The sequence below is a fragment of the Rhincodon typus genome, chromosome 9 (genome assembly GCF_021869965.1).
Source record: "Rhincodon typus isolate 14 chromosome 9, sRhiTyp1.1, whole genome shotgun sequence".
In the NCBI taxonomy this organism is placed as follows: Eukaryota; Metazoa; Chordata; class Chondrichthyes; order Orectolobiformes; family Rhincodontidae; genus Rhincodon; species Rhincodon typus.
In genome coordinates this window covers 10,243,310-10,265,418 of record NC_063340.1, presented here as the reverse complement: position 1 = coordinate 10,265,418, position 22,109 = coordinate 10,243,310, and the positions used below count along the sequence as shown (strand labels likewise).

The following is a 22,109-nucleotide window of genomic DNA, read 5'->3' as shown; positions in this document are numbered from 1 at the left end:
GAAGCCAATAGTTTAATTGGTAAGGTTTTGGAGTAGATTTGTAGCTCGGGTTGTGGAATGTTGAGGTTGATTGGCTCGCCGAGCTGGTTTGTTGTTCCGCAGACGTTTCATTACCCTGCTGGGTAACATCAGCAAAATTGGTAACAAGAGCAAATAGCTGAATAAGACGACCAGAATCTCTGAATCCCCAGCATATATGCTGTGTTATGGATTTTCAGAACACTACATTTGAGCTTAACAACCCACTAATGAAAGGGAGGAGGAAGGGAAAAAAGGAACAAAAAACAGTACCAAGCCTATTTTACTATTCAATATTGACCACAACTTGCTCTGTTCTGAGGAAGCATCACCGGACCCGAAAAGTTAACTATGTTTTTTCCTTCACAGTTGCTGCCAGACCTGCTGGGCTTTTCCAGCAACTTTCTTTTTGTTCCTGATTTACAGCATCGGCAGTTCTTTCAGTTTTTATTAACCAACCATCCCTGGGAAGGAGTCAAACCGACATAAACAAGCTGTTTCATGGGAGACAGGAAGCAACACTCCTTGATAACCTGCTGCCTCATGATAAATGAGCAATGAAGACTGCCTGCAGAAGCATATTCCTGAAGTAAAGGGATTAAATGAAGCACAGGCTGTTTTAAACAGACAGCTAACACCAAATGTAACAAGGAGCAGGGGAGCTACTTCCGATAAGGTGGCAAGCTACAGACTTGAGGTCTCCACAGTGTAATTAATGTTGGGGGAACGAAAAAAAAATCAAAAGGATCAATGTCACACCACAAACTTGAAAGAGAAAATTGTGTAAGAAAGCAACTTTAGAACTCTCAGTAGAACTTTGAAGGCAACCCTGCACAAGGATCAAACCCTGGGTACTTCCTCAGACATGTTTTTTGATTGGAATCATAGCTAAATTCCACCAATAGTTGGGTGTTAGCCAAGTTGAGTTGAGAGGCTTAACTTGCTTACTCAATGGGTCTTATTTTGGTTGCCACATGCAATAAAATTTAAATCCATCATTGTTTCAGGGCTTGATTGAGAGATTTGAAGGTAGTTTGCAGTGATTTACCCACAACACACCATATTCTGAACATGTCAAAACAATAAAGATCTTTTCTTTCCACTGACATGTATTTACAGATTTTCTCATTTGGTAACATACAGTTTAGCACAATTCAAATGGGTATGCTTTGATCTTACTTATCATAGATGAGCCCATCAATTCCACTCTTCTTCAGTATGCTCCTGTTTTCAGACTCATTAGTATCATCACCCCAACAAAAAATGACCAAATCTCTTGACTTGGCTTGCTGGATATAATCCAGGTTTCGTAGCAAGTCCTCTGTGTGAACATTGATTCCCTTTTAACCAAAAACAAAAAAGCTTTAAGCAGCAGAAAAAGGTCATGTTATTTGAAAGCATAATACCAAGACAGTAATTCTTCTGCTTAGGTACAGGACCACTGCCTACCAGAATGTTTTCTGACTGTGCAAAACTCATTGCAATTGGTGTGCTTCGGCAGCGGAGATCCATAAGCTCAGGATAGATGTTAGAATAACCTTGAGTCAAGAAAAGAACTGGATACTTGTTTTGCTTCTGCCTGATCCTAGAAGGATAAAATTGATCAGTATTTAACTTTAGGAGAACCAAAATATTTGCACTTCCCTTTTTGCTGTTTTAGTTAAGAGGACTAATGGGAAAAAGATAGTAATATCCGGCGCCTTGAACTTAATTTACTGAGACTTTTGAGTATTCAAGTCATAGGCACAGATCATGTTGCTATTATATCATATTGTACTACTGGTAGCAGGAATAGTTGGCAGTGAGACTATGATGTTATTGCAAAAGCTTTCAAACTTATTAAACTCTCAGAACTGGTTAACGAGTTTTAAACAAGATCAATTTAGTCTATGAAATTGAGAGCCACCTTGTCTGTTTAAATGCATTGCTTCTCTAATTGTTGATGCTGTGATTCATCAGATACAGCTGGAAATATAGCATCTTAGCTTTTATCTTTTCACTACACTCTTTGATCAAAATCTCAGGCACTATCTCATTACACCCAAGCAATTTTTCATTTCAGTCACCAAATCTTATCACTTTTATTAACTCAAGTCAATGGATGTTGCCTACATTTTGCATGAAACAGTTGAGCAACAGGGTAGGTGGACTGTGGCATCACAAGGCCACTTTCAAACCCAAATCTAATGTCACACAGCGAATTGCATTGGGCAGTTATGAATTCCTCTCCCTCCCTCACCCCAGTATTCCTGTTTTCTATCTGCTCCAAGTGTACAGGATGTGGGTCTTGATATATTGGACAAAGTCAGGAATCAGACTGCAGTCCACTGGGAGAGAAACTTAAATGCTTAAGCAGGGCAGATGGCTGGTGATTTTATAGAACAACGAGGAAGGAATGTAGACATTATCGAAAAAGGTAACGGGAGGGAAAAATTGTTTTTCTTAAATATTTGCAGATATCATAACAATCAGAATATTGCAATGTAAAGGTAAAAATACTAATCCCAAAAATAAAAAAATAGACTTACAGTGAACAGACATCTGCAACAAATGAGGAGAACACTATTCTTCGCTTAGATGCATTTTCCAAAGTGCATTTTAGGATTACATCAATAGCTTCATTCATGTCCAAATAAGTTGGCAAATTGCCCTCCCAGGTACCATCCTATTAACAGGTGAAAGCATAAATAATTTTTGTCTTGTTTCGATTGACAGATAATGCAGTTAAAAACAAAGTTTGACAAACAAACGTGACAGAAAGTGAAACTTCCAATACAATGGTCTACCATATATGGCGCAGTAACCTTTATCCAAAACTGCAATAACTTGCAAGCCACGCCAATAATTTATTGTAAACTAAACAAAGCTGTACATATATCTGACAATTTCTTCATCCCATGATAGAAGAATGCCATACCAGCAATTCAAAAGGTCCTGCAACAAAATTGCTTATTTCAAGCAAACTGTGCAGAACTGTGATAAATTTCATGCTACAGCCCTGTGCCTATTGGGTTAATATTTTAAATTAACATCCCTATAGGGTAAATAATTTTGAAGATATAATCTCAAGTCTAGATATAGAAGTGGTTAGTAAATGATGCAAGAATGAATGGTCAGTATAGTCACTCTGCAAATAATGGCCTAGTGGTATTAGGATGGTGGAACTTGATATCAACAAAAAAAAAAAGAAAAAAATCTGGAATTAACAGTCTAATGATCATGAAACCGTTGTCAATTGGAAAAACCCATGTGGTTCACTAATGTCCGTTAGGGAAGGAAATCTGTCGTCCTCACCTAGTCTGGCCTACATGTGATTAATGTGGTTGACTCTTAACTGCCACTTGGGCAATGAGAGATCGGCCATAAATGCTAGTCCCACCAGCAAAGCCCACATCCCGTGAATAAGTTTTTAAAAAAGCCATAAAAATACCACCTCTAACATGCACCAGAATGGATAAGTATCCTAAATTATCTATTTATGATTTGAGCTCACAATTGCCTAAGTCAGAGGCAACAGTGGTACTGACGGAGCTAAACTATACCAATACTTGTTAATTCACTGTACCTAGTGACAGATTGAGGCCTTCTCCTTTCCAGTCTGATGAAATTCAACAATGCCAATTACTCAAAAAATAAATGACAAGCAAGAATGAGCAAATGTGTCAATCTTTGAAAGTGAAAGGCTGTCTTAGAACCCATCATCAGCAAATTATGTTAATACTCCAAATATGCCAACTAGACTGCTGCACCTACCACATCACAAAGATTATTCTTAATGCTACAACTCTGAGGCTATGCGACTTACCTTTTGTTGATAAGGCCATTTAATTTCAATGTTAAATCCAATATGTTCAGGCACACATTCTAAAACCTTAAAAACAAAACAATATTTGCTTCAAGCTAAAATGCATCAATATTATCTGACCCACAAAAAAAATGGAAATTTCACAAATACTTCATAGCAATAACCAATTAAAATAGGCCATTAATTGCATAAGTGGATAGAACTTGAAAATGCAAAAACATTACTGCCCCAAAAGAAAGGGTTTGAACAACACCATAATTCTTAATGAATTAAAAAAAAAGACCCTAACCATGAAATATCGATGGCTAAATTAAGATACTGCCAATAAGTAGCGTATCATTTTTATTCCACTCACTTATAACGTCCCAACTCTTATGTAAACCTCTGCAATAGGGTTAGAGAGGGGTTAGCGTTAACACAGGATCAAAATATGAAAATGGTGCTTCAAAGTCACCTACTGGATATTCTACATAATCAACATCTTGTTTGATAAATTGCATACCTGCTGCAAGGAAGGAAATGGTTGATTTTCTGAAGCGTCATTTTCATCATCCATTGAATTTTCTGAGGAATTAAAAATTTGAAGAACTTAAGCAAGTTTAAAAACAAACAAATGAGATTGAATGAGAGACAACAAGGTGTAGAGCTGGGTGAACACAGCACAAGCAGCATCAGAGGAGCAGGAAAGCTGACGTCACCTTTCCTGCTGCTCTGATGCTGCTTGGCCTGCTGTGTTCACCCAGTTCTACACCTTGTTGTCTCAGATTCTCCAGTATCTGCAGTTCCTACTATCTCTGAAATGAAATTGAATACCTTCTTACTGACTAATGGATAAGCACAATGGTTAAATAAAGCTAAACATACCATACTTAAACTAATGAATTTTACAAGGCTTTATTTTCCCAGTTTAAGATCTGCTGACCTTCAATACTTCTCGGCATTAAAGAAACCAGCAACAGCCGTGGTAATATGACTACTAACATTTGGTCAAATACACATTTATTTGAGTGTAATATTTTCAAAAAATTTCACAGAACAAGGTTTGCATTCCTCATCCCTAATTTATATACAAAAATAGACTAAGATAGAAAAATCAAAAGAATACTTCTAAATTCAAGGCAAAGTCAGTCTTGTCATTCACATTAAAAGAACTGCAAGTTACTCACGAAAGAATTAAGCAAACTTTTAAAAACTGCTTTAAAAAGAACACTTCTAAATTGTCATTTTGAAGATTATCCCAAAATAGCTCTTAAAAGATATCAAAATACAATACTGTAATTATTATTACATCACAATGACATGTGGAAGCTTGGAAATTTTTCAAGTCTATATGTACCTTTATCGCCATTCACCTTCAAAGCAGCCACATGTGCCAACTGAAACGATAAAAGTGGTAAGTGATTGTGTCACTTATTTGTTATGTATGACAGTACGACTGCAGCAGTTCACTGTTGTGCCCATACTTCTAAACATTGTCACAACATATAACTTTGTCTGTACAAGTATAAACATGCAGGCTTGTTTACACGCGCATAATGTTTGCATATTATGTAAAATGAAGACTTCAAAATCTTTTTAGGCTGTAACAAGTTATAAGGCACTGCTGAATGATTAGAAGTTTTCACTTCACAGCCTTCTGGTCTTGCTTATAAGTGGCTTCACATAAAATAACTGCGTGCAATATTTTAAAGAAAAGCAAGTACCATAAATCACCCTGAAAAATAATTTTATTTAAATTATTAAGTCATATGAAAATTCCTCTCAGCTTCTGGGTTTTGCACGCCACATATTACTGCACAGCTACCAAATGGTAGAAAGGAGATAGCTGAAGAGATAGTGGAAGCGTTAGTGGTGACCTTTCAGGAATCGCTAGAGTCAGGGAGGGTCCCAGAGGACTGGAAAATCGCTAATGTGACACCTCGTTTAAAAAGGGAGTAAGGCAAAAGACGGAAAATTACAAGCCGATTAGCCCAACCTCGGTCGTGGGTAACATTTTGGGAGTCTATTGTGAAGGATGAGATTTCTGAATATTTGGAAGTGTATGGCAATATAGGGCAAAGTCAGCATGGTTTCATCAAGGGGAGGTCATGCCTGACAAATCTGCTAGAATTCTCTGAGGAAGTAATCAGCAGGATAGACCAAGGAGAGCCAAGACTTTAAGAAGGCCTTTGACAAGTTGCCGCACAGGAGGTTGCTGAGTAAGATAAGGGCCCATGGTGTTAGAGGCAAGGTGCTAGCATGGATAGAAGATTGGCTGTCTGGCAGAAAGCAGAGAGTGGGGATAAATGGGTCTTTCTCAGGAAGGCAGCTGGTAACAAGCGATGTCCACAAGGGTCAATGTTGGGACCACAACTTTTCACTTTATACATTAATGATCTAGATGAAGGAACTGTGGGCATTCTGGCTAAGTTTGCAGACGATACAAAGATAGGTGGAGGGACAGGTAGTATTGAGGAGGTGGCGAGGCTGCAGAAGGATTTGGACAGGTTAGGAGAGTGGGCAAAGAAGTGGCAGATGGAGTACAATGTGAGAAACTGTGAGGTCATGTACTTTGGTAAGAAGAATAAAAGCATGGACTATTTTCTAAATGGGGAGAAAATTCAGAAGTCTGAAGTGCAAAGAGACTTGGGAGTTCTAGTCCAGGATTCTCTCAAGGTAAACTTGCAGGTTGAGTCAGTAGTCAGGAAGGCAAATGCAATGTTGGCATTTATTTTGAGAGGACTTGAATATAAAAACAGGGATGTACTCCTGAGGCTTTACAAGACCCTGGTCAGGCCGCATTTGGAGTACTGCGTCCAATTTTGAGCCCCATATCTCTGGAAGGATGTACTGGAACTGGAGTGGGTTCACAGGAGGTTCACGAGAATGGTCCCAGGAATGAGAAGCTTAACATAGGAGGAACGTTTGAGGACTCTGGGACTATACTCATTGGAGTTTAGAAGGATGAGGGGGAATCTAATTGAAACTTACAGAATACTGAATGGCCTGGACAGAGTGGATGTTGGGAAGATGCCTCCATTGGTAGGAGAGACTAGGACCCAGGGGCACAGCCTTAGGAGTAAAGGGAAGACTTTTTACAGCGGAGGTAAGGAGAAACTTCTTTAGCCAGAGAGTGGTGAATCTATGGAATTCAGTGCCACAGAAGGCTGTGGAGGCCAGGTCGTTGAGTACATTTAAGACTGAGATAGATAGGTTCTTGATTATCAAGGGGATCAAGGGTTACAGGGAGAAAGTGGGAGAATGGGAATGAGGAACTTATCAGCCATGATTGAATGGCTGAGCAGACTCGATGGGCCGAATGGCCTAATTTCTGCTCCTATGTCTTATGGTCTAGTGATTATCCGACTTGCTGCCAGGCCTACAGCACTGTATTTGGGGAAAAGTGATAACTGTTCACCAAGTGTACAAGTGAGAGAAACTCATCCTCTAATTTCCATTCTCTCACACGTTTTACACCTAAGTTCCACTGGATCAGACACTTGATAATATTCAGGATTACAGATGGGACATTGATGCTAACATCAAGCCAATGACATTCAGCTCAGAGATTTAACAACACTTGCTGAACAATTCCAAAAGTACCATAAGTTGTACTAATACAAGTTCACAATGAGTCACATTGCTCGCTGGAACCTACATATATTCATAAACAGGAAAAAGGATGTCCAGGCATTTCACCTTCTGAATTGAACTAAAGTCAATAACTGCCTATTACATTGAGCATAGCAACTGACCAATATCAATTTGCAAACCAACCCAAAACCTCTCTAATAGTATGAATTGCTCCCTTTGAAAATTAGTTTACTTGTGTCAGTCTGAAGCGTGCAAGAGGCAAAGCTTTAACACCATATCTCTTTTCTCAGCAATTTGGAACGTAAACATAAAACTCATTTAAGATGGCCAAGATTAGATTTAAGTTTCAAAAACAGAAATTGTTGGAAAAGCTCAGCAGGTCTGGCAGTATCTGTGCAGAAAAATCAGGGTTATCGTTTCGGGTGCAGTGACCCTTCCTCTGAACTGATGGCAACTAGGAAAAGTTGTTTTTTATGCAGAAGGTAGGGTAGGGGAGCGGATAAACAGTAAACAGTATGTAGAGATAGTGAATAAAACAGACAATAGAAATGACATTCTATCCTACTGTTCCTAACCAAGGTCACAGCATGTACCATTTCGCACAACAGTAAGCGCAACCAAACAATTATAAACTTAAATGGTTAAGTTTAGATTGAGTACACCCAACGGTAAATAAACTTGAATTTGTCTGTAGCTTTAGTTATCTAGTTGAAAGAAATAATAATTCCACCAATATTCATTAATATTGCATGTTATTATATTGCTGCTAAGACTCCTACAATTAACTGGCTCACTCAATGAGCAAATCAGGAGAAGAAAATAAAAACTGATTTTCAAACGCACTGCGATAAAACACTTATTCATATTTCAGCCTGTAACCTTGTAAGCCATAAAGTCACCTCGGAGAGTTTGATTTGCAATGCATAGCCAGAATGAAAGTTTTCAGGGTTGTTTTACAGCACTAAACAAAACGTGACTAGCATAGCATAATTGATGCTGAACAGCAAAAACCGGTAATCTGAAGTTCTACAAGCAGTACCTAGGTGCGTAAACAATTTGGAAGAGGCCATTTTCCAAATGCATGTATTTCAAGCTAAATAAAGTTTACAGACTGTTTACAGCACTACACTGCCCTTTCAAAACTTTTACCAGTTCCTGCAACATGGATTTATCCAATCTGTTGACCACGGTGAGAGATAGCGTTATGGTAATATTCATTTTCGTTGCTTCAGCCATATGCCAAAACCCAGAAAAAGTGCTATCTTGCTCATTAGTGAACTGATGGGAAGATTGGAATGGTTCAACAGTTTTGTTGTTCCTTTCGTATTCGAAAGGAATTTTCCCTTACTCCAACATCTCTACAGCAAATGTTTCTCTAAATAATTTAAGCTTCTAATCGCTGTTCCCTCTAACTTCTTTTTCTTGCTCACAGCCTCCAAGGTCTGAAGTGAAACCAACTTCTGAAACTGGAAGTCAATGCTGTATTCTAAACTGGCATGCCGATCACTGCACACATTATGTCAGAGGGGCTCAGTGAATGCAAAACTACCTTTTAATCCATACTTTTCTCCTAGTACTGTTATCTCCTGGCTAAGACTACTGCTTTGAAGTGAAACAGAAAACAAGTGTTGATGCCAGTAGTTCTGAAGAACAGTCACCGGATTCAAAAAACTTCAATTTTTTTTCTTTCCACAGATGTTGCCAGAACTGTGGAGTTTTCAGCACTTTCTGTCATAAGGCACCTGGCTCTGAATATTGCCCCTGAAGATGATCAGAGGATTAGATAGGGTGGACAGTGGGAGCCTTTTTCCTCGGATGGTGATGGCTAGCACGAGGGGACATAGCTTTAAATTGAGGGGTGATAGATATAGGACAGATGTCAGGAGGTAGGTTCTTTACTCAGAGAGTAGTAAGGGCGTGGAATGCCCTGCCTGCAAAAGTAGTAGACTCGCCAACTGTAAGGGCATTTAAGTGGTCATTGGATACACATATGGATGATAATGGAATAGTTTAGGTCAGATGGGCTTCAGATTGGTTTCACAGGTCGGCGCAACATCGAGGGCCGAAGGGCCTGTACTGCGCTGTAATGTTCTATGTTCTATGAATGAGCACGTTCACATTTCCAACATTAGAATGGCAATTATCCTACAAAAAAGTACTTAGTTGACTGAACTGTTTGGAACATTCCAGGATCATCAGAGTCGCTTTCCGATAGACGAATGATTTTTAACACCTGCAATAGTGTTTATTATTTGTGTTATACTGTTACATTATATTAATCCAGACCAATCTAGCATACCTTGCTTTCTGTTTGTCATTAAATATATAACTGGAATGCATGGTACTGTAGATATTCTTGACTATATTACATTATACCTTTAGTAGCTGCAACTGCTCAAACGTAAGTTCCTTTACTGGAATTTCAAATAGTTCTGAAGATTCTTTGTCCATTTTCTGAAAACAAACAGAAATGGAAACATGAGTAATACATCACAAAAAAGTCAGAACTATTGACACAGAAGATTGAAAAGTTTAAAAATAGTTGAATCATAACAATTAAAGACATGGAAATCACACTACCACTAAATGTAAAACAGAATCCACTTAAAGGAACACTTTTGTAGTGATATTGCGAGTGAATTAAAAAGTGTATAATGATTTTTCAATGGGGTATCAATGTTGCATAAATTTCCAAAACATCAAATGCAGTTGGAATACTTGCATCTACGTTTTCACCAGCACAGGCAAGAGGAAAGAATTCAAAGTCAAAATATTAACTTTTCAAAAAGAAAAGTGCCCTCCTTTACAGAATGTTTCAGGTTGAAGAAGCTTTTACTCATTAGTGCTCTGACATGAAACTGATTAGTAAATGATTTTAATCAACTGCTGTCATGTTTATTATTTGTGCTGCACTGTTTCATTATATTCATTCGGGTCAGTCTAGCATATCTTTCTTTCCATCGCTACACTCTCAAAATATTAAATACAAGTCGCTTCACAGTTCTTAATGATTGTCGTTTTGAAATCTAAGTAAAACATTCTATTTTTTCCACCCAGTGTCAACAGCAAATACACTGGAATTCAGGCCAAAGCTTCCTTCAAACCTCAGAGCATTACTGGCATTTAGTGACATTCCCATATTCATACCAGACTGAATTTCCAATGATGGTCAAGTTATAGGCAATTTTACTGTATAGGCTGTCACTGGGGAATACAGCAAAATTATTTTTAATTTCTTGCAAACTTCACAGTCATCACCAAGAATACTTTAGCTCTCATCTTTCTGGGTTACACTTAAACCTGTATTCTGCACAATAAATACACTTCAACACCATGAGTCAAGTTATTGCTAGATCCTGCATCATTTTCCTCATTTCTAAACTCAGCAGGTAAGGCAGCATCTGTACATATAAGATGATGGGGTTAACATTTTAGATCAATTACCTTTCATCAGAAACAAAAGATTGTCACTTAAATTTAAAAATCAAAATAAATGGATTTAATCCGCTTGAGAAGCATCGTTCTGATTTTGTTTTGCAGAATGAACAATGAATGTCATTAACTAAAGGAGTTAGCAGGCCTCCCGAAATAGTGAAAAATTACAAGCCTCTCGGGTCTGTAACAGTCACAAAAAACTGAAACTGATTCATGCACAAAAGAGGAAACAGAAAGTGGCTGTTACCTCAAAAGTCAAGTCAACAAGTTACCCTGAAGAATGTTAAATGCATTATGCTACAATGAAAATCAGGCCTACCAACAAAAATACAGAAGAGAGCTTATTGCCCTTTCATAGCTTTGAACCTAGAAAATTTCCTTAGCAAAAATATATTTTTAAAATTTCCTATCAAAAGAAAAAAGTGAACTCAGTAACTTCAAGCTGCATAGGTACATTTCACACAAGGTAAAAAAAAATAGTAACCCAGAAAGCTTCTATCTTTAGTACCAACATGAAATGAAATTCACAGGATTTGGCAGTGTTCATAATATATAATGCAGGCATACAGTTTCCAATGTTATCAGCTGGTATCTTTTTCTCAAACACAGACAGGTCAAGAAAAGAAACTTTGCATACCTTTTTCATTAATATACAACAAGTGAGATCATGGTACACAATGGGAACATGGTCTTTTGAAAGATGGACATCAAACTCTACAAAGGCAGCACCCTGAAAGAAATCAAATACATAACTTATATTCTAGAAAGTGTAGTGATGGTATTCAAGTCCTGCAATCAATTTATCAGTTTCATGATTGTTTGCAAAAGCTTTCAATAAATTTTGATTTCTACTTAATCGGTTAAAGTTTAGCGATTGAAACATCTGGTCAATCTATATCCTACACGGTTCCTATGGTGACAAATAGCATGCATCGTCACAACTTCAGATACTCAGCAAGATATATATCCAAATTTAAGCCCTTCAAATGTAGAAGCTGCCTTAATTTCCTCATTTTCAAATATATTTTTCTCCCTTCCTTCTCTTATAACTTTTTGATGCCTGACTTCTCCTCCCATCAGTGAAATATCTAGCTTCAATTCAGCACCTCACCAATGGCTCAACCAAAAAATTACAGGGAGAAAGTACTATTTAAACAAGTCTTATCTTGTCTCATAAATGCTTCAATGTTTCCCCAATCAGTTACTTAAATAAACATGGTAGCATTTTGCACAAAACAATGGATCAGTGCAACTGAACTGCTGATAATTAACAGAAGAATGACAGGCACGTCAATGTACATCTGAATGAGTTAGGTGCAGGACTAGATTATTTGGCTCATCATGCCCTCGCTGCCATTTAATAAGATCATGGCTGATTTGATTGTAGTCTCAGATCCACTTCCTGCCTACCCATGAAACGTTTTCACCCTCTTGCTGACCAAGAATCCACTCTGCCAAAAAAACAGACAGAGTCTTTAGACTTGCACCTGCTTTTGAGAAAGAAATAGGCATTCCCTATTTTTAAAAGGTGACTACTCGTTCTAGATTCTCCCACACAAAAAGAAATCCTCTCATACCTAGAGTGTAAGACCCTCAATTTTGTAGAGTTTCAATCAAATTGCCATTTAATTTTTCCAAACTCCAGCAGTTACAAGCCTAATCTGTCCAATCTTTCCTCACAAGACAACCCACCATTTCAGATTGTATCTAGTAAACCTTCTCTAAACTGCAAATAAATTCTCTAAAAATTGCAACAAACAGTAATATTCTATTACCTTTTCAACTTACTTGCTGTACCTACATGCTAGCCTTGAGATACATGAATTGGGCATCCAGTCCCCACTGCACATCAGAGCCCTGCCAAAAAGGTTTCTATTAACGTTCTGTTACTGCTTACTTGAGAAACTGGAACAGTTAGATGAAGCTTGTTTTAATGTTTTAGCTGGACAACATTGTCAATTATGTAGCACTTCCTCAGAACTCAACTGCAGTGTTTCCTTAGATAATATGTTCGAATCTCAGAGAAGGAATAAACCTACAACCTAAGTTTCATAAATGAAAGACTCACCTGCTGAGCCAAACTGACACAATCAGGAAACATGCAAAGTCATAACGCATACTGCCTTTCAATACAATGCAATTTAATTTAACCAAAATTAAAATGACAATTTGGAATGTAATTCCTCAAATAAAGCAAAGACACACAGAAACCAATTCATATTTCAAAAGACTCCATCAGGTGATCACTATTGCATAGGAATAGTGCAAAATAGGATATAAAACAGGAGACAAATAGGAATAGGTGCCCCCGACAGTATAATTGGACAAAAATCATTTCCATCCTCAAAATATTGAGGTGAATTAACCAATTCTTGTGTTCATTTCCTTTAACTCATCTAGGTCCTTTTAAATGTGATCACTCTCCATTATAGGTTAGTTAAAAGGAATGCTACATTTATGGTCTAGTGTTTCTGTTTTTCATAAAAAATTGTTGCTACTCCTAGGCTAGTTCCTGGTGAAGAGTTAAGGTTATAACATTAAAATTTTGTAAGCATATGGTCAATGTTGTTAAAGATCATCACTGAAACTCCTGAAAACTAATTTTAGTTCCATGGCTGTTATTTGATATTCCTACAAATTTCTTTCTCCACTATTTAAGAATACTATAGTCAGAGGACCCACTGTAAAAATTATAGCACTGCCAAAAAACTTTTATTAATCTGACGTTTAAACTCATAATTGGCAGTTAACAATTATTGCCTTTAAAACATGATTAGAAGACACCATGCCAATAATGGACACATGGCAACCTAATTATACTTAAATATTTAAGACTTGCGTCCAATTTACAGCCTGAAAAGCATAAATAAAAAAAACTTCATTCTTCGTTTTCTGAAGATTGCTCAACATTCAAATTAAAATACAGTATTGTCCCCAGTATCCAGTATGCACATGGAAAGGCGTTGCCAGTTACATGAGAAATACTAGTGGCAGCTGACAGAACTCAACTCATCACTCCCACAAGATGAAATATATTTTAAAAACGAGCTGTCAGGGCTGCTCAAATACCAGTATATCTAGCCACAATAGGTCACTCTGTCATTATCAATAAGGCAAGTCCTGAAATAGCTTTAATAATAATAAAGCATCTGATCCATTACTCGCTTCTAATGGTAATACCAGTAAAGTCTATGTTATCGAGATCCCAAACATCCAGAATTCCCCTTAATTTCAGATACCACAAGAAATAGGAATAGGAACAGGAACAGGCCATTTGGCCCCCTCGAGCTTCTGCCATTCAAAAGAATCACGACTGATCAGACACTCATGACGTCCACTTTCCTGCCCTTTTCCCATAACCCTCGATTCCCCTACTGATCAAGAATCTATCTCAGCCTCAACTATACATAAAGACTCTGCCCCCACAAGTCTCAGCGTCAAGGACTTTCAAAGGCTGTCAACTCTCAAAAAAATTCATCTCCATCTCGAATTGGCACCACTTATTCTAAGGCTAGGCACTCTGGTCCAAACTCTCCTATGAAAAGAAACATCCTCTCAGTACGTACCCTGACAAGTCCCTTAAGAATCCTGTGCCCCTCCCCACATGGAGACGATCACATGACAATTCCAGATGCTTGGGATATGGATAATGGGGTTTGTGCTGTATACTTTAACAGAAGAGCCGCTTGGGCACTACTATTTTTAACATTGCATGCCACTAATGAAGCGTGGTACTTAAAATCTTCTCCGAAGAGTAGAAGAATCAAACAGGAGGCACACACCAAGAAAGGAAATTCCAACTACTTCAGTTCAGAGCAGAACAACCGGAAAGCATCAACATAGGTTAAACAATCAAAAAGATTGGCAAGTGCAACAATCTTTAACTTGCAGGTAGATGTTGAGTGAGAATCGATCATACGAAAGCAGTCCACAGCACACTAATAGCAAATACCATGAATAATCTTGGAAATCAATCGTCAGTTCTGATAACTTCAGTGATACAAGATATTAATGAGATGTCTCTAAGGTAAAAAGAATGCTCCAAAGTATTCGTCAGAGGAAGAATGTTAAATGAGAAAGGGTAGATTAGGAAGTGATAACCAAAAGCTTAGTGTAAGTGATGGAAGATGTACAAGGATAAATCTCGATGACTAAAAACATTAAGCTAACGATTTTGTGCACAGAATCTGGAGTCATGAAGATAGACAAAGGAAAGAATACATGCATGAAGAGCTTGCTGAAATTTTGTGGAAGTAAAGAATGGAGGTGGGTTAGGATAGCATTAAAGTTAGAATTGCTCAAGATATAATCAAGGTTTTCAGCAATAAATCAGCCAATAAAATGTCAAATTTAGCACAGTGGCAGCTCACTCACATTTTCAATTAGGCAGTCACGTATTCAAATCCCACTCCTAAGTTTTGAGCACATAATACAACTCGGCATTTTAGTGCTACAATGTTACAGGCACTGCTTTCAGATGTGATATCAAATCAAGAACTGCCTGTTTGCTGGGTGGATGTAAAAGATCCTCTGGCATTATTTGAAAATGAATAGGAAGTGTTCCAGTGTTCCTGGCCAATATTTATCCCTGAACCATCATCTCAAAAAATCTGTGTTAATTTATCTCACTCGTGTGACCTCGCTCTGTTCAAACTGCTGCTGATAACAAGGAAATAAGAACTTGGAACATTATAAAACAAGGTATTAAAATACAAGAACACAAGAAAAAGGAAACATAGACCATTCCATTCATCATATCTAATAGTGGTAACTCATTTTCCACTCATTTAGGTGGCAAGTTATTCATTTGCTCAATTTCATTCATCCTTTCAGGATCTAAAATATGCTTTTCATGTCAACCATTTGTTTGAAAAAAAACATTAATACCTATATTGAAACCTATAAATTTGAAATTACGCCATAAATTTAACTCCATAAATTACAGTCTAACAAGTCATCAACATCACAGGGGCCATTTGTTCCAATAAATTACTTCTAATAATTTAAGGAAACTATTCATCATGACCTTGAGAGTCACATATCTGAACAGCAGAGTTTTCGTATTACATACGTGACTGGCGGCATTTTTGAAGGAGGCTATTGTGTTTTCTCGAACTTTTGCGAGGCTAAAACAGAATGAGGAAAATCAGCACAGTGAAACCACAATGATGTCTACATACAGTTAATAATTTCAGGAATCAAAAGGCGAAATAACCTAGTATCTAGTTCCCCAATATTAACAGGCAATACATGTGCACTTAAAATAGAAACCGATAAATATTCAGGAAAAAATAAATTATATTGTTGCACCACCAAAAATATAAAACAAAGAATTTATTATTTAGGGAAAGTAACAGGTTTTTAAAAAAATTTTGCATGATTGTTTCAATAAAGATGTAGGGTGGGGGAAGTGTGGCAGTAAAGGGAAAATCCACAAAGACATGGTGGCCATTTTGAATTTAACTGACAGAAATTAATTTCTTCCTTCCATTTTCCATCCAGCAGCTGACCAAATTGAAAGTCAGCCCAGCTATGGCAGGTGGAAAAATAATGGCATAAGGCTGCAACCAAGAATGAATCCTCTTGTACTGACTGAGGTAATTAGGAGGAAGGAGGAAGCAAGGGATTAGACTTGAGGGATTGGGTAGAGAGTTGTCTTGCAAGGAATTAGATCAGATAGTCGGAGGAAGGGATAAGGGGGGCAAATAATAATTTGAACAATGGATTGAGGATGGGGTAGTTGGACCCAAAACATCACCGGAGGTCAAAAGTGAGAGCGCGTGCGAATGTGAGGAAAGGGACCCTAATGGAGGGAAAAGGGACAACGAAAGGTGAGAGACTGTAGGGGAGGAGACAGGGCACAATTTGAGTGAAGAATTTAGAGACTGCATGGAGACAGGGCACTGCAGGAGGGAACAAAGAATAATGGGGGCAGGCAGATAGACAAACAAAACACCTCCCCAGACGAGAGGTGGTGGTAGGGGATCGGGCTGGGGAGATGAAAGGTCTGATTGTAGCAGATGGGAGAGACAGGCCATGGTTGGGTAGAGTGGAAACCAAAAGGTTTCCTTCAGGTACTTCAGCTCCTTACAGAAATTTATAAAATCATAGAGGAATACACACAGGGTGAACAGCCAACGTCTCTTCCCCAAGGGAGGGGAGTCTAAAGCTAGAGGACGTAGGTTTAAGTGGGAAGTTTAAGATTTAAAAAAGGGATCTAAGGTTCTTCTACATAGAGGGTGGTGTGTGCATGGAATGAGCTGCCAGAGGTGGTGGAGGAGGTGGGTACAATTACAAAAGGTATCTGGATAGGGTACATGAATAGGAAGGGTTTACAGGGTTATGGGCCAAATTGTGGCAAATGGGACTAGATCAGTTTAGAATATCTGCTCGGCGCTGGCAAGTTGGACTGAAAGGTCTGTTTCCGTGTTGTATGACTCTATAATAAGTGCTACAGTAAAACTTGACCATGCATTTTACTTGTAATGCCAGAGCTCTCAACTAAGGCACTATACAAACAAATATGTAGGACTCCTGCCCAAGTTCTCAGCATTGCCTTTATATAAAGTGAGGTTACAAGACAGGAATCATACACGCAAGTCTAAACAACTCAATCCCCATTCTGGAGTTAAGCTTTCCATATTTTCTTTCTAAATCTACATTAACAATAAAAATATCTCAGCAAATATATTGCAATGTAATTGCACACCCACACCAATGGTGATGGGAAAGCAGAAGAGACGAAGGAATGAAGACAGAGGTGAACAACCCAGATAATGGGAGGAATAGAGAAGGGACACCTAATCACTATTAATTTTTAAAAAAAACTTTAAGAAAAAACCCTGTCCAGATTCTCTCTCCCAGCAACAGTACGAACAAATTGCTGCTCCCATAGCTCCACATCCACAGGTAGAAATGCCTTTCATGCTGTCCTTGGCCAGTCAGCTCAGTTGGCTGGATGACTCTTTTGCGATACAGAGTGATACCAATAGCGTGGGTTCAATTCCCACACCATGAGGACTCTCATTCTCAACCTCTCCTCTCGTCTGAGGCGTGGTGACCCTCAGGTTAAACCACCAGTCATTAGTCTCGCTCTCCTTCTAATGAGAAAACAGTCTTACGGCCTGGTATGACTATGGCAACTTTATTGTTATTTGCATTAAGAGGCAATGTGGCAGTCAAGAGGAATGAAGTATAGAAGCAGCCTCATGTTTGCTAAACACACATTTAAAGGGGCTGAAGATGTCAATATGCCAGAGCCGTCGTAGCTGTGTCATATGATGCCATGTGTTTTGTATCCTTTTCGGATTTTCTTACAGCCAAGATGATCACCATAAATGCTTTTGAAAGGAAAGCTAGGTAAACAAGATGGATGGAATAAAGGAATACGATAACTAACTTAGAAAAAGAACAAGTTGGATAGGCTTGTGTAGATTATAAAAATGACGAACTTGTTTGATTGAATGACATATTTAATAATTTTAATTAATATTTGAGCACTAGCAGGCAATGAATATGTTTATACTGAGATTTAAAACAAACAGGTTTAGAGAAAGCCACAATAAATATTACAGTTACATCATAATGTAAGGAAAAAATTAGTTTGAAATTTACTCAAATTAAAAGAAGACAATGTTGTACAGATTGGACATTTTCAGAAAGAAGCTTTGGAAATGCTTAAAGACTGCACAAGGTCAAATAACTAACCCAGTTTCCAAAGAACAATATCACAAATGTAGTATCAAAATTTATACAACACCTTTAAAACAGTAAAGGTCTAAGGCATTTCACAGGAGCATTATAAAGCCGAGTATGACATTGTGCCAGATAAGATCAGTTGACTGAAAGCTCGGTCAAGATGATTCTTTTTTAAGTAGTATCTTACAGGAAACCAACGAGGTAAAGAGACAGAGAAGTGTAGGGAGGATATTTCAGACCTTTACACTAAGGCAAGCAAAGGTGCAGCCACCAATGGTGAAGTGATTAAACCTGCGGTGCACATGGGGTCAGAATGAAAGGAGTGCGGGCATCTGAAGAGATTGAGAGGGTGGAGATTAGACAGATAAGAAAGGGATGCTGCCATGGATTGTAAACAAGTTATTTTTAAAAAAAAAAATCAACATTGGAAAAAAAGACTGACAAAACAAGTTGGAAATCACATTGTGCCAGCAAAGTACATCTAGATGCAATATTTTATTCAGAGTTCAGAGCAACTTAGGCCTACTAATAGCAATCATGATTACTTTAAACAAAATAAAATTTTTGGTTTCAATATGGACCCATTCTGACAGAGATCAAAAATAATTTATATGCTTAGCTTTAACATTTAAATTTGCACCACCTACATTAATAAAAGTAGTGGATTAACGTCAGTTTTTAATCATTAATTCAGCTGAGCAATAAAGTTAGCTGAACACTGGTTTCAGAATACAAATAGAGTGGAGTCATACAGCTCAGAAATGACCTTTTGTCCAACTTGTCCATGCAGACCAGATATCCACATCTACTCTATCCAGGCCTTGCAGTATTCTATAAATTTCAATGAGCCCTCTCCCCATCCTTCTAAACTCCATTGGGTACTGACCCAGATTCCTCAAACGCACCTCTTATGACAAGCCTTCATTCCTGGTATCATTCTTGTGAACTTCCTCTGGATCCTCTCCAAGGCCAGCACATCCTTGCTTAAATATGGGACCCAAAACTGCTCTCAAATATTCCAAATGTTAACCTTAAGAGAATCCTGAACTAGGACCAAGTCCCACTGTGCTTCAGATTGTCGAAGCTTTTCTCGTTTAGCATATTCCATACCTCACCTTATTTACAGTGTAAAAGCCTTTTTTTAACCTCCTCACCTCACATTTCCCTCTTTAAACAGCTCCCTCTGCTCCTAGATCTGTTTGAGTGGGAACAATTTCTCACTATCCACTCTGTTCAGAACACTCATGATTTTTAAAACTTCTTTCAAATTTCCTTGAAGTCTTCTCTCCAAGGGAAACAGCCCCAAATTCTGCTGCTTAATTAAATAAGAGCCCTTAATGTGAGGGGCAAGGTACTGGCATGGATAGGAAATTGACTAGTTGACAGAAGACCAAGTAGGGATAAAGGGATCTTTTTCAGAATGGCAGTCAATAGCTAGTGTAGTTCCACAGGGGTCAGTGCTGGGACACAACTATTGATGTTATACATTAATGATCTGGATTGAAGGACTGGAGGGCATTGTTGGCAATTTTGCAGATGACACAAAGATAATTAACGCTGAGGAAGCGGGGAAGCTGCAGAAGGACTTGGACAGACTAGGAGAGTGGACAATTAAGTAGCAGATGGAATACAATGTGGGAAAGTGAGAGTTTATGCACGTTGGTAGGAAGAAGAGACACAGACTAAAATGAAGATGAGAAATAGAAAACAGCACAATGTGCTCTTCTGCAGTTTGGTATTTTGATGCATTTTGGATACATTTGAGGAATTGTAAGCTACACATCCAACCAGAATATAAACTACTTTAACACTTACTTTGCAGATGATGTATTTCCAGCACCTCTGTGCCCAACGTCTAAAGCCATTCTGGGTTTCCAATACTTGGACAATGAAGGAGACATGTCACAAATATAGCCTTCCAAGGGTTTAATAACAAGGTAGTCAACTATATGTGTGGATAAAGATATACAGAAGTGGTTAGTAGCTTATATTCCAATTCATGTCATTGAAGAAGCTATATTTAGTTACGATCCAATTAAACTATAACTAAGACTCCATTTTCTGAGTGAAAGACAATGCCTTCAGAAAGTTGATGACACTGCATGTATCTGCAGTGAAAATACTATACAAAATAACCTTGGAAAGTTCCAGCCTTCTCTCAAACACATTCAGGGTTTTATCTTTTTCTGCAAACGTCAACTGATAAGGAATTATGTTATGTCCTTAAACTGTGCTACGGAGCCTTTCACCTCCCGATGTCCTAAGAAACTAAATCTTTAGTATATTGAACAAATGATAGCCACTGTAAAAACAGGAATGAAGGGCCTGCAAGAGAATGTAATGGGCTTGTAGATGAACTTAAAGGACAAAACGATTTAAAGAAAATTAAAAGATAAACGGAAGAGATCAAGAATGTTCGGTATAATGACTGTAATTTACGATCATCCGAAGTAAACCGAGTTCTGGGGTGCTGTCAGAAGTTATGCTCTCCTAAACCTTAAATGTTGGACTTCTGGATCTTGAATCCTCATTTCTGAGAAGTGTAGCCTCAGTCTATCAGCACACCACAAAAAATTTTAACAGTGATGCAAACAGTATTTGCCAGTATTTTCTTGCCCCATCATTCCCCAAAACAAAAGCTTGACCATTGAAATTTACAATGGCACAAATCAGAACTACAATTTTTAAATTGGACAGCAAAGTATGACAAATTGCAAAAATAATTAACAGATGACACAGGTCACTTATGGCAGCCAATATGGCCAACAGCTTAGGACAAATGTCAGAACTGACACATTGAGAAAAAACACTTGGGGATGTCAACACTACATAGCTTAAGATCTATAAACCATATTTAATGAACTGTCAATATAATTGGAACAGAATAAGAAATAACACTGGCAAGACAAACCTAAAACAAAAAGAGCACCATATCAGCACTGTATTCATATAGCTTTTAACATCCAGGTTATTGAACTGTTAGATAATTTAAATGAGAATGATTTAGAGCAATTTCATTCCTAAAATAATTTCCCTCTTAACAAATTGCTCAGACCGTACCTGGACCAGTATTTAACTTTGCTATCACTTGTCCAAAACATGTGTTTAAAGAATTAACATAAGGTTAAGAAACCTCCAAATTAAATGGGCTCAATCACAAACTATGACAAGCGCATTACAGCAGCGATATATGTCTAACTGTGCATCATTGTAGAACTATCCACCAAATTTTGCAATTTCGAATATTGATACCTTTCACTTTTCCAATAGTTTGTCTAGAATTTCTACTCATGATCGGAAGTGTGATAACTCCACTGGACTTTTCCACAATTGTTGAGGACAGAAGACAGGCTGTTCCAACAAGTCCAGGAAGTGCATCACCTTGTACTACTGCTACACCCAGCTCTTCCTGTAAAATAGAAGTATAAATTTGCACCACATTTAAGATATAAAAGTGATCTAAATCATTCATGCCAGATAAACAGTTAAAAAATGCTTTAAGAGATAAACAAATCCAGGAAGAATTAAGAGTAGCAAAAACACTGTTCTTAACTTGCTGAATACAAGTCAATCAAGCCCC

At 37.8% G+C, this 22,109-nt stretch overlaps 1 protein-coding gene across 1 annotated transcript in view; it reads right to left on the bottom strand.

The window, feature by feature from the left end:
* The window catches only part of gpcpd1 (glycerophosphocholine phosphodiesterase 1), a 43,661-nt gene that overhangs the window by 1,147 nt on the left and 20,405 nt on the right, over window positions 1-22,109 (bottom strand). The window contains exons 5-15 of the mRNA XM_048600977.1: window positions 21,782-21,938; window positions 20,345-20,474; window positions 15,903-15,957; window positions 11,469-11,561; window positions 9,773-9,850; window positions 5,160-5,199; window positions 4,326-4,387; window positions 3,824-3,889; window positions 2,547-2,683; window positions 1,468-1,603; window positions 1,198-1,358 (exon numbers count right to left, since the gene is read on the bottom strand). Of these exons, the coding sequence (XP_048456934.1) occupies window positions 1,198-1,358; window positions 1,468-1,603; window positions 2,547-2,683; window positions 3,824-3,889; window positions 4,326-4,387; window positions 5,160-5,199; window positions 9,773-9,850; window positions 11,469-11,561; window positions 15,903-15,957; window positions 20,345-20,474; window positions 21,782-21,938 (1,115 nt within the window). The remainder of the gene's footprint in view (window positions 1-1,197; window positions 1,359-1,467; window positions 1,604-2,546; window positions 2,684-3,823; window positions 3,890-4,325; window positions 4,388-5,159; window positions 5,200-9,772; window positions 9,851-11,468; window positions 11,562-15,902; window positions 15,958-20,344; window positions 20,475-21,781; window positions 21,939-22,109) is intronic.